Here is a 13,015-nt window from a genome sequence, read left to right as displayed (position 1 = left end):
ATGTAAAAAAAAAAAAAAAAAGGAGTCTTCAGGAGGGGATGAGGGCTTTTCACAGCTAATAACACCCTCCTGCATGCATGCCTGAACTAAGGGCAGAAGGATTCCAGGAAGTAAATGCTAAATGAATTATCTGCCCTTGCTGAAGATGGCCACAGCCAGAAATGCTAGGGGGTGTTTTCAATGTGATTTCTTAGCAAAATAAAGCATAGAGACATGGATGACTGGGGGAGTAAGCTTTGAATATAAAAAAAATGAATTAAACAGCATTTTTGGTTTGTGGCACTAAAGATGCAGTGAAGTTTGGCTTTAATATAAAACATTTTTAGTTGCTGCCCTGTCTAGAGGAAAATGGAAAATTAGCAATGGCACTTAGTTATTTATTTATCGGATTCCTACAGCATAATCATTTTCAAACTTCAGTACAATTTGTTAGCAAGGGGAAATAAACAATGCAAATAACGCAATACTGGATATTTAGGTATAGTTTTAATAACAATTTCCAGCTAGTGATTAAAAATAAAAAATACAAAATCTTCTCTGGTCCAGTTGTCATCCTCATGTTTTCAGTGGTCTTGGTGCATTGTCCCTTTTCTAGTACTCCCAAATGCATAGTAAATAGAGGTTGGATTTTAGAGACAGAATGGTAGTTACACCTTGTACTTATAATTTTTATGGAGTTCTGGTTTAACATCAGAGGCCAGTTCCAGAAGTTCCTTTAATACTTTATCCTTGAATTTCTGGAAGTTTCCATTGTACGCCTGCATCTTTTCATTGGTCTGTTCGTCTATCTTCACTGCCAAGTTACCTTGTGAGCCCATTATCTGGGAAAAGAACAAAGTATTAGGAGAAGCATAAAAGTACAATTACATACACAAGTTCAACTGGAAACCAGTAGGACCAGATTTTACAATACAACCAAGTATGTCTGTGATAAGGGCAGGAGAGGTTACCAGGGATCTTACATATAAACCATATGTCTTCTAACAGCAAATAAAAATATGTCCGCATGTACTTATCTACAAATTATGCTAAGGATCTATTGGCATCAACATCTAAAAACACTGGTTGTAAAGCTGGTGTATTTATATTAGGTAGTATGGTTTAGGTTTCAATGTTTTATTGGTGGAAGACAGGAAGATGACCCCTTAATGAGCATTTGTCCCAACTATGTACCTATAACAGTGATACCAGTACACTGAAAATTGCCTAATTAAAGTATTACAAGGACGTTCAATATCATAAGCTTAGGGACAATACTTCCAGTTAATGCAATGTGTCCTCTGTGCTGCTGGCTACAAAATTAAACGCTTCCATCCTCTGATCCACCACTGTAATACTCTGGTGCCACGGAGGGTTAATAGAGCAGAGGGACCTATCGTATGCACCCTTTAAAGTAGTTCTAAAGCCCAGGGGCGGACTGACCATTCAGTCACTCGGGCATTGCCCGAGGGCCCAATGCCACTAGGGGGCCCCCATCAGGGTTGCCAGCCTCAGTAAAACCAGGGACAGTATGTAAAAATCTGTGTTTTTTTTAAAAAATCCCAAGATTATAGCTGGCCCGCCTCTCCAGTACCTTTTCAGTGTGTGTATGTGTATTCTGTGTGTATGTATACTGTGTGTGTGTATATTGTGTGACTGTGTATGTATACTGTATGTGTGTGTACTGTGTGGCCCCATAATCTATTGCCTGTGGGCCCCATTATCTCCTATTGCCTGGGGGCCCCATAATCTCCCATTGCCTGGGGGTCCCATAATCTCCCATTGCCTGGGGGTCCCATAATCTCCCATTGCCTGGGGGCCCCATAATCTCCCATTGCCTGGGGGCCCCATAATCTCCCATTGCCTGGGGGCCCCATAATCTCCTATTGCCTGGGGGCCCCATAATCTCCTATTGCCCGGGGGCCCCATAATCTCCTATTGCCCTGGGGCCCCATAAGTTGTCAGTCCGCCCCTGCCAAAGCCTTAACATTTTTTACCTTAATGCATTCCTTGCATTAAGGTAAAAAATGTTAAGGCATTTGTTTTCCCCCTCACCCCTCCTTTTACTTACCGAGTCTTTATTAGTTCCAGTGCCAAGCACATCTGAAGCTCTTCTCTCCCCTCACTTCCAGGTCTCACTGGCTTTGCTGGAGCACTGGGAGCCATTGGCTCCCGCTGCTGTCAGACAAAGCCAGTGACAAGGGAGCAAGCACGCACAAGTGCCCTGATGGGAAGCGGGTTCCCATGGGGCACTGGACAGAGAGGAGGAGCCAGGAGCACCGGCTGGGGACCCAAGAAAAGGAGGTTTTCGGACGCAATGTGCTATTCCATTGAACAGAGCAGGTAAGTATAGACATGTTTGTTGTTTTTATTTTTTTACCTTTACAATCCAGGGGCGGGCCATCCATTAAGAGCGCACGGGCACCACCCAGCCCTGTCCATCCCCGGCTCACCTATCCATGCGTCCGGCCCTTTTCAGGACACCGGGCAAATGGATTTCAATGAGGAGGGGCTGTTTTTTCGAAGCACCGATTAACCTCCCTGGCGGTATGATTCTGTCAGGTTTTTGATGCTGAAAGCGGTACAATTTTTTTGCATGGAAAGTTGGCGTTTTATATTGTAAGCCTGTAATTCTTAGCAATAACTCACTTAAATGTGTCCAAACAAGAGTCTAGTAGACATTCCGGGTATGATAAAGTTTGAAACACAAAATCATAAATTATAATATATAAATAACTATAATTATAATAACTATAATTATAACAAATAATAATATAATAATAATAATAATAATAATTATTATTCAATAATTTAATCAAATCAAAAAACACAGAAATTTGCTCAGTTGCAGAATTGTCACTGTCATTACTTTCAGTGTTTGATGACAAATTTCCCCACAAATCGCTATCGCTCAATTCTGCAAGTGATTCTAATTTATTATCGCTGTTTTCTAGCTGCTCTAAAACCACTTTTGACATAAAGGGATACTTTTTGGTTGCTATGGACAATCTCCGGTTTCCAGGCAGAAAGAACAGTTTTTATAATATAAAAGTACATGCAGGACACTGGACAGACCACTAGGGACAACGGGGGTGTGTAATTATTTTATACAGTACTCTAATCTGTAAGATTACAGTATACTGTATGTGTACTGTGTTTTTATTTTTTTGAATTTGATGCCGATCTCCGCCCACGTACGTCGTAACGTCATGGGGAACGGAGCTCGGCGGCACTCGGGGCACTGTGTGAATTGAGCGAGGAGACAGCTCGCTCACACAGTGGGGAGACATCGCAGGATCCAGGGACAAGGTAAGTAAACTCGGCCTGGATACTGCGATGCGATCCCGAGTCTGGCTCGGGGATACCGCTAATGGTACTGAATTTCCACCCCGAGCCAGAATCGGGATTACCGCCAGGAAGGTTAAAGCCTGAGGCTCTAATAGGCTTCAAATCAGGATGGGCATGGGTGGCAGGTGTGTTACAACAGCAAATCAATATTTGCTGTTGTAACACTAATCCTCCTACCGGCCAATCAGGAAGCTAGTTTTGACACCAGTCATTCGATTGGAGGAAAGGACAGATGATCCTATTGGATGCCTAGGAGGAGGAGCGAGGAGCTGCACGATGCAGAGAGGACACAGGAGCCACTGCCCGCCGCCCATAGGAACCCGCAACTCGCTGCCTGGAGGAGCCCGCAATCCGCCAATAGGAGCCCACAACTGGGCTGCTGCCCGCCACCCATGGGAGCCTGTCCGTATCAACCGATGGGGTACGTGCTCGGCAGGGGGTTTGCCGACGACTGACTGACTGGCCTGACCAAAAAAACAACAGCCACCACTCTTACAATCTCTTTAAGCGTGCCGACCATGTCTGTCCTTTCCATCTTCTCCTCCATTCATAGAAGCTAGCTTCCTTGAATGAAAAGCAATCTATGAATGGAGAATCGGCCGATTAATGAAAGGTCCACCTCCTTCATTCGTAGATTGTTTATCAATTCATGGAAGCTATAGTACAGCTTCTATGAAAAGAGGAGGGGGCAGAATGGGTGTACATAGTTGAGACTCCCGGTTGGTGTGTAAGACAAGTCCCTTAGGTCTATAAACCCTGCAAAGGAAGATTATCATTGTGTGTGTGTGTGTGTGGGGGGGGGGGGGGGGAATCAAAGAACAGAAAATGTCATCTAATCCCGACCGTTTTTCGGGTTCAAAAAAATTACGTTTTTTATGTCATTAGAAACGATCGTGTGTGGGCTTCAGAGCATTTTACGGGTTCTAAAAAATGGCCAAATTTTTTTTTCGAACATGCTCTATTTTTTCACAATGTTTTTAACATTGTCGTTTTTAAGGTTGTAAAAAATGGTCGTGTGTGGGCTTTAACGACGTGAAAAAAACGCGCATGCTCAAAAGCAAGTTATGAGATGGGAGCGCACGTTCTGGTAAAACTACTGTTCGTAATGGAGTAAGCACATTCATCACGCTGTAACAGACAGAAAAGAGCGAATCGTCTTTTACTAACACAAAATCAGCTAAAAGCAGCTCAAAGGGTGGCGTCATCCCAAAGGAACTTCCCCTTTATAGTGCCGTCGTACATGTTGTACGTCACCGCGCTTTGCTAGAGCATTTTTTTTTTCACGATCGCGTGTAGGCAATGCTGTTTAATGATCGGGTTGAAAAAAACATTGTTTTTTCTAGACCCTTAAAAACATAGGGCCATATTCTCAAAAAATATCCGCCTGCTGCGCTTAGGGCACTTACACTCCGCTGTCCCAACTTACTGGAGCAGGTGTTGTATTCCCCAAACACTTGCTCCATAAGTTGGGACAGCGGAGTGTAAGTGTCCCGGCATAGCCTGGCGGATCTCCAAGGGGGCGTCTTCTATTCAAATGAAGCGCGCCCCCGATGCAAACGAACTGGGCATGCGCCGGGCTGCAAAAACCCCCGTGCGCATGCTCCAGTTCTTGGCGGAAAACGTCAATGACGCCGACGTGTGCGTCATTGACGTAAAGTCGTATTCAAGAACGACTTACGTAAACGACGTACCCGACGAAAAAACACGACGGGGACCCGACGCCATCCGTAACATGGCCTACGCGAGACTTGCGGAAATTTAATCCTCCATATAGCAGGATTAAATTTCCGCTTACGCAAACGACGTTAGTGACGGTTACGCGACGCGAACTCGTTCGGGAATCGGCGTAGAAGGATCATTTGCATATGCAAATGACTCCTTCACGTAAATGCCATCTAGCGGCGGGCGGCGTCATTGCATTTAAGATCCGCCAGTGTAAGTGACTTACAGATGGCGGATCTTAAGTGTATCTATGCAAAAATGATTCTGAGAATCAGGAGCATAGATACACTGGCCAAAAAAGGGAGTTACGATGGAGTATCTGACTTACTCCGTCGTAACTTCACTGAGAATATGGCCCTCAATTTTTTAGAACCCGAAAAACGGTTGTGTATACGCGGCATAAGTGTTGTAGAATAATGTTACCTTCTTTATTTGCCAGACACATCTTTATACAGTCCCTTGTTTGTGTGTCTTCTGTGTGGCATAAAACAGTTTTTGTCTACATGATGTCTACAAATGATATACAACAACACTAATAATGCTAGTTAAAGCGTTTGTTAACCAGAAAAAAAGTTAAAAAAAATGTATCCTGCACCTTTAAAGCATGTTATATGACCATAAGGATGAGCTCCGGCGTGTTTGCAAAGCCCACGTGCAGAGCCCGCCAGGACACCGGCTTCCTGGCGGGCTCTGCACGTGGGCTTTGTGAACACGCCAGAGCTCATCCTTATATGACACAGTGTCTGTAACACCTAAAAAACCTGGCTGATCCTGCCAGTTTCTCCCCACCCCTCTGTAAACTGACTACAGTGTATCATGGCTGCTGAGACCAGACATTGTGGTCAGTTTACGTGCCTCTGTCATCAGCAGCCTACTATCTGCTCTTCCCCCTGCTACTATGTCCTCCTCCCCCTCCTCTCTCTGTCTGTGTGTGAGCCGCCCCTCTAGCTGCTCTCATAACTAGGGTGACAACATGTCCCGGATTGCCCGGGACAGTCCCACATTTTGCAGGCCGTTACAGCACAAGCTGATTTTTGGGAAGGGAGGGTGTCCCTGAATGGTAGTTTGGAAATGTGGCCACCCTACTCATAACACTAACCTGTATACACCATCAGCACTGCTTTCCATTGCAGTGTCCACCTCTGTGAATGATTTATAAATATAAATGCAGTAAATACCTCATTTAAGAGCCAAGATTGCGATCACATGACCAGCCAGCTCTCTCCTCCTCACCTCCTCCCCTCCAGGAATCTCAGCCCCGGCCGCTGTATCTCAGATGAGAAAAGGAGAAAGCTGGCCAGTCATGTGATCACAATCTCGGCAGTGAAAATAGGTATTTATTTTTATAAATCACACACAGAGAGTGACACTGCAATAGGAGGCAGTGCTGATTGTGTATACAGGTTACAGTGGCTTAACAACCACTTTAAGTTTACATTTGTTAAAGGAAACTTCCAGACAGAAATAATTCTTATTTGCAAAGAGAAGGGTTAGAAATTCTCTAATTTGCATTGCTTGTATCCCTATTGGGGGGGGGGGGGGGATCTCCTTACTTCCTGCTGTGTCACAGAGAGAGGAATTTAAACAAATCACTCCAACAGAAGCTAACAACAGTAAATGCACTTTTATTTGTAGAGCAGGAAAATTGAACAGATCTGTCAAGGTTTTGATTGCTGTCTATGGCCTTATTGGCAAGATTTGTTAAAGCGGAAGTAAACCCATCGATTTAACAATTTCAAAAAGCAGTTGCATTTCCGGCATGCCGGGATTGCTAACTGTCACATTGGTTGTGCTCTCAACCAAACTGTCAAACCATCCAATGGCTGGTGTCATAACTGATCACATGTGCAGCTTCATGGCAGTTGAAGATTAAACATAGGCCAAGATGGCAGCTTCCTTGCCTGAAAATGATAGGTGGGTTTACTTCCACTTTAATAGCCTGTTGTGCCATCAGGAGGCAGACATTGCCCCAATGTGAATATCCACAACTAAAAAAGAAAAAAAACTCTCATGCTCATTTCATGACTATCTTACTAATACTTACAGAGTTCTGGATACGTCGAAAGTCACTCTCTCTCTTTAGCTTATACTGATCGATATCTGCGGTAGCTTCCTCTTTAGCTTGCCGTAAGCGTTTATTTTTCCCTATAAAGAGGAGAAACAATTTTATAATGCAAACACACAGAAATTGATATGGGATATTTATGACATACAACACATTTTGATCTTTATTTGATCTTTACAAAGTAGGTAAAAAAAGTGTAATACTCGAATGCCTCGTACACACGATCAGTTTTTCCGACAAGATAAGTGCGATGTGAGCTTTTTGTTAGGAATTCCGACCATGTGTATGCTCCATCACACTTTTTCTGTCAGAATTCCAGCCAAGAAAAGATTGAGAGCAAGATCTCAATTTTCGTGGCAGAAAAAAATTCCCGTCGCGAATCGCGTTCGTCTGTATGCAATTACGACGCACAAAAAAACGCGTACGAACTGCCTATTGAACTTCATTGATCTCGGCTCGTCGTACGTGTTGTACGTCACCGCGTTCTCGACGTTCAGAATTTCAGACAACATTAGTGTGACTGTGTGCATGCAAGACAAATTTCAGCCTTTTTCCTGCTGAAAAAAAAAAACACTGTCGGAAAAATTGATTGTGTGTACAGGGCATTAGGCCTCTTGCACACTGCTGCCTAAAAACTCTGAATTTGTAGGCATACAGGTACTTTTCATGCATATAAGCTCATATATGTACAAATACGTGCATACGCGGCACGCTCTTGATAAAAAAAAAGCTAGAAACATTTTTACACGTGTGTACAATTTCACACACGTTCGCACAAGTGCTATACAGCCCATCCTCATGTTTTTTCTTTCAGGAATGTTAATACATCAGTACAGTTATGCCGTGTACACACGATCGGAATTTCCGATGAAAAAAGTCAGATGAACTTTTTTCATCTGAAATTCCGATCTCGTGTGGACCCCATCCGACTTTTTTACGTTGTTGTTTAGAAATAGAACATGTTTTATTTTTTTCAGATGGAAAAAAAAAACGATAGGAAATTCCTATCGTCTGTGTGCAACTCCAACGGAGAAAAAACCCACGCATGCTCAGACTAAATTAGGAGACGGGAATCCTCGGTCTGGTAAAACTAGCATTCGTAATGGAGATAGCACATTCGTCACGTTGTAACAGACTGAAAAGCACAAGGCTGAAAAGTGCGAATTGTCTCTCACCAAACTTCTACTAACATGATGACTGGTATTGAACTTCCCTTTAATAGTGCCGTCGTACGTGTTGTACGTCACCACGTTTTGGACGGTCGGAATTTGGTCTGACAATGTGTTCATTCCGGCTTGAACGGAATTCCGACTAAAAATTCCATCGGTTTTTAGGCCATCGGAAATTCCGATCGTGTGTAAGGGGTAAAGTCTGGTTGAAAAAAAAAGACACAAGTCCATCTAGCTCAACCAATAAAAGGAAAAAAAGAAACATATACACAATCCTATACTCAGGGGCGGACTGGCCCAGGTGGAAAAGAGGACATTGCCCCCCAGGCCGCTCACATTATATTTAAAAGGGCCGCGGTCCGCAGCGCTGTGTTTTTTTTTTTTTCTTTCAAAACTCGGCAGTGGCGGCCACCGATTGGCTGGCTGTTTGCTGCCGCGCTGCATTGTGGGAGTTGTAGGAAGCCAGGTCATGTGGCACGTCAGGGGAGGGTCAGGGCGAGCGCCGTACATCATGGGCTGGCTGCAGAGAAGAGGCCGAGTCAGAGAGACTGCACACACAGCTGAACCAAAAGTAAAGTAAGGTGCCGTGTGATGTCTGACTGTGAATGTAATGATGACATGCCAGTCTTTAGCAGTGCTGTGATATCAGCTCTCCTCCCCTGCATGATCTTCCATCAACCTCCATAAGTTTGTGACCCCTCCCCCTTCTAGATACTTGTCGTCTTGCTCACATTCTCCCTCACTTGTGCCCAGGACAGTCTCAATGCAGTCACCCCTGTACTCTCCTTCTCTGCCCCCCCATAGTGGATTGTTCCTCCAACTCACTGCCCCCAGGCTGTGTATTCCGTTCTGCCCCCCCCCTCCCATTCTGTCACCTAGATTCAGGTCTTCTATCTTATCTTATCGAGTGCAACTCCTCACTCTCTCTTCTAGTCTCATTTCCCCCTCAATTCTGCTATAAATCTCCCATCCCATTATCCAATGTAACTTCTACTCCCCCCTCTACACTATCATCACCCCCTTACACACTCCATCCCCCTCTACACTATCATCACCCCCTTACACACTCCATCCCCCTCTACAAATCTCTATCACACTGCCCAGACACCACTATGTAACCCTTTACTGACTGATCTGGTTAATGTGTCATTTTCTATCACCTATAGCTTAGATCTGTCATTATAGGATTCTTAATGGAGTCTGAGCGCTAGTCCAATTGCATCCATAATTTCACATTCACACTTGTGCAATCACAGACATCGCATGTGATCCGCACCGCATTGCCATGCACATTACATGCGATGTCTGTGCAACTGTATGGCTGAAATCCCATCACATTTACACCAGAATGGTGCAGGACTATTTTTTTGTGTCCACACTGGAATCGGATCACATGGGTGTTGGCACCCAATGCAATCCGATTCCTGTACCATTTTATAGTTCACACTGCAACCTGCAAACCAATCTGGGGGTGTCATTAGCTTTCTATTGACACCCGCAGTGGTTCGCAGATGTCAGTGTGAACCATCTGTGATTCCGGTGTGATGCGGGAACCCGCACAGGATTCGCAGGGTATGCCACATCACACCACTGTGAACCCATTTCACTACATTTCAATTGTTTTTCATAATTGTTAAAAAAAAAAATTCAATGGATATTTAATAAGCATTAATCTGTGTGTGTGTTTGGGGGGGGGCTCGCAATCTCCAAAACCAATCTCTCTATGGGATCAGCCATGATCCTTCTCCTTGTCCAGGATTCAACTCTCCCACCCCCCTCCAGCAGACCTAATCCCCCTGTGCACCCAGCAGCTTCTCTTCTCTCAGCACACAGGGGGATAGTTTCAGGATAGGGGCGAGGGTGCCTTCCTGAACCTTGCACTCTGTATGTAGCATCCTCCTGAGCCCTGCACTCTGTACGTAGCATCCTCCTGAGCCCTGCACTCTGTACGTAGCATCCTCCTGAGCCCTGCACTCTGTACGTAGCATCCTCCTGAGCCCTGCACTCTGTACGTAGCATCCTCCTGAGTGCTGCACTCTGTACGTAGCATCCTCCTGAGTTCTGCACTCTGTTCGTAGCATCCTCCTGAGTTCTGCACTCTGTACGTAGCATCCTCCTGAGCCCTGCACTCTGTACGTAGCATCCTCCTGAGTGCTGCACTCTGTACGTAGCATCCTCCTGAGTTCTGCACTCTGTTCGTAGCATCCTCCTGAGTTCTGCACTCTGTACGTAGCATCCTCCTGAGCCCTGCACTCTGTACGTAGCATCCTCCTGAGTTCTGCACTCTGTACGTAGCATCCTCCTGAGTTCTGCACTCTGTACGTAGCATCCTCCTGAGCCCTGCACTCTGTACGTAGCATCCTCCTGAGTTCTGCACTCTGTACGTAGCATCCTCCTGAGCCCTGCACTCTGTACGTAGCATCCTCCTGAGCCCTGCACTCTGTACGTAGCATCCTCCTGCATGTAGCACCAGCATACAGGAGGCACACTGACCACCAATATGCTGGGTCAGTGGTTACCTTTTATTTATCTCATGGATGAAATGTGAGAAATAACGTGTGTGTGTATATATATATATATATATATATATATATATATATATATATATATATATATATAAAATCATAAATCATTCCATAAACACATAGCACATACACTGCATATATCAATTGAGGAATATATGCTTATAAAATAGTTTACCATTTGCCGATAAAAAAAATATATATATGTCCCTGATTTTCATTTTAAAAATCTGGTCACCTTATACTAAGGGGGGGTTTGCACTGGGGGTGTTTTCACTAAGGGGGGGTTTACACTGGGGGTGTTTTCACTAAGAGGGGGTTTGCACTGGGGGGGGGGGTTGTACTAAGGGGGGGGGGGTTTGCACTGGGGGTGTTTTCACTAAGGGGGGGTTGCACTGAGGGGGGGGGGTTTCACTAAAGGGGATGTCTGCACTGAAGGGGGTGTGAACTGAAGGGGGTCTGTGTAACATGCAGGGGGTCCAGAGCTGTGGGGGCTGTGTAATGTAAAGGGGTCCAGAGGTGCAGGGGGCTGTGTAATGTAAAGGGGTCCAGAGGTGCAGGGTGCTGTGTAATGTAAAAGGGTCCAGAGGTGCAGGGGGCTTTGAGATGTAAAGGGGTCCAGTGATGCAGGGGGCTGTGTAATGTAAAGGGGTCTAGTGATGCAGGGTGCTGTGTAATGTAAAGCGGTCCAGAGGTGCAGGGTGCTGTGTAATGTTAAGGGGTGCAGAGGGCTGTGTAGTGTAAAAGGGTCCAGAGGTGCAGGGGGCTATGTGATGTAAAGGGCTCTAGTGGTGCAGGGGGCTGTGTAATGTAAAGGGGTCCAGTGATGCAAGGGGCTGTGTAATGTAAAGGGGTCCAGAGGTGCAGGGTGCTGTGTAATGTAAAAGGGGTGCAGTGATGCAGGGTACTGTGTAATTTTAAAGGGGTCCAGTGATGCAGGGGGCTGTGTAATGTAAAGGGGTCCAGAGGTGCAGGGTGCTGTGTAATGTAAAAGGGGTGCAGTGATGCAGGGTACTGTGTAATTTTAAAGGGGTCCAGTGATGCAGGGGGCTGTGTAATGTAAAGAGGTCCAGAGGTGCAGGGTGCTGTGTAATGTAAAGTGGTGCAGTGGGCTATGTGATGTAAAGGGGTCCAGTGGTGCAGGGGGCCACTTGACTGGACTTGCCCCCCAGGCCTAAGGCTGCCAGCCCTCCCCTGCCTATACTCACAGTTAGTTCAGAGGAAGGCAATAAAAAAACAGCAAAGCATGATCCAATTTGCTCCAGCGGGGTAAAGAATTCCTTCCTGATCCCCCAAAGGCAATCGGATATTCTCTGGATCAACTTTACCTACAGTATAAATGTTAGTACCCATGAACATCTTCTGGGACCTGTGTGTCTCCCAAAAGACAGCGGGGGTGGGAGAGGAGGATTTGCTGGACATTTTGTAGATTTTCCCTTGAAGTGGAAAGCTGGATTTGACAGGTATCTGCTCCCCCCTCTCCCCTGAAAGGGAGGAATCCGATCATTGGAAGTTGCATTTCTGGGTGGAACTCTGCTTTATTTTAGTTTTGGACTGAGAGGATAGGGACAAGGCCTGTCTGACTGAACACAATAGACACAATCTTTACTGATGTAAAGTTCATACAATTCTCATGTGTGCAAAAGAAAAGTTTTGAAGAAGAAAAGTTTTTCTATAACTTTAGTTATACTTTGGTTCACCAGAGGAAGCAGAATTTTTTTTAATTATGGCAAGCAAGTATAATTTTGGTAATCAAAATACAATACTGTATGTAGCACTACCCCCGTAGGAGCTGCTGGTTTCGATTTTGGGCGGCACGTTACCTCTATTCACGCTGTCTAGGGTGAAAGGAGAGTCCAAAGAAGTTCAATGTCCACACACAATGGGCCAGATCCACAACCAGCGGGCGCAACTTAAATGTTCCGATTTAAGTTACATCGCCGCAAAATTTCTACCTAAGTGCCCGATCCACAAAGCACTTACCTAGAAATTTGTAGGTGTGTAACTTAAATCTGTCCCGCGCCGGACGTACTGCGCATGCTCCCGACGCTATTTTCCCGACGTGCTTTGCGTTACGTTACGTTGCGCCGAGTTTTGTGAATCGCGACGGGTAAAAAAGAGATGCGGCGGAAAAAAAATTATAAAAAAAAAAAATTTGACAGCGACGCGGGAAAGAAGGGTATACTTTTACATGGTGTACTAAGTTTACA

General features: G+C 45.1%; 1 protein-coding gene across 1 annotated transcript in view; it reads right to left on the bottom strand.

The window, feature by feature from the left end:
• Positions 1–363: 363 nt before the first annotated feature.
• ATP6V1G3 (ATPase H+ transporting V1 subunit G3) overlaps positions 364–13,015 on the bottom strand; it is a 30,781-nt gene continuing 18,129 nt past the window's right edge. Inside the window, exons 2-3 of the mRNA XM_040359871.1 lie at positions 7,094–7,194; positions 364–821 (exon numbers count right to left, since the gene is read on the bottom strand). Of these exons, the coding sequence (XP_040215805.1) occupies positions 648–821; positions 7,094–7,194 (275 nt within the window). The 3' untranslated portion in view covers positions 364–647. The remainder of the gene's footprint in view (positions 822–7,093; positions 7,195–13,015) is intronic.

This window comes from Rana temporaria, chromosome 7 (assembly GCF_905171775.1).
Source record: "Rana temporaria chromosome 7, aRanTem1.1, whole genome shotgun sequence".
NCBI classification, from domain to species: domain Eukaryota; kingdom Metazoa; phylum Chordata; class Amphibia; order Anura; family Ranidae; genus Rana; species Rana temporaria.
This window is presented reverse-complemented; position numbering and strand designations above follow the sequence as displayed.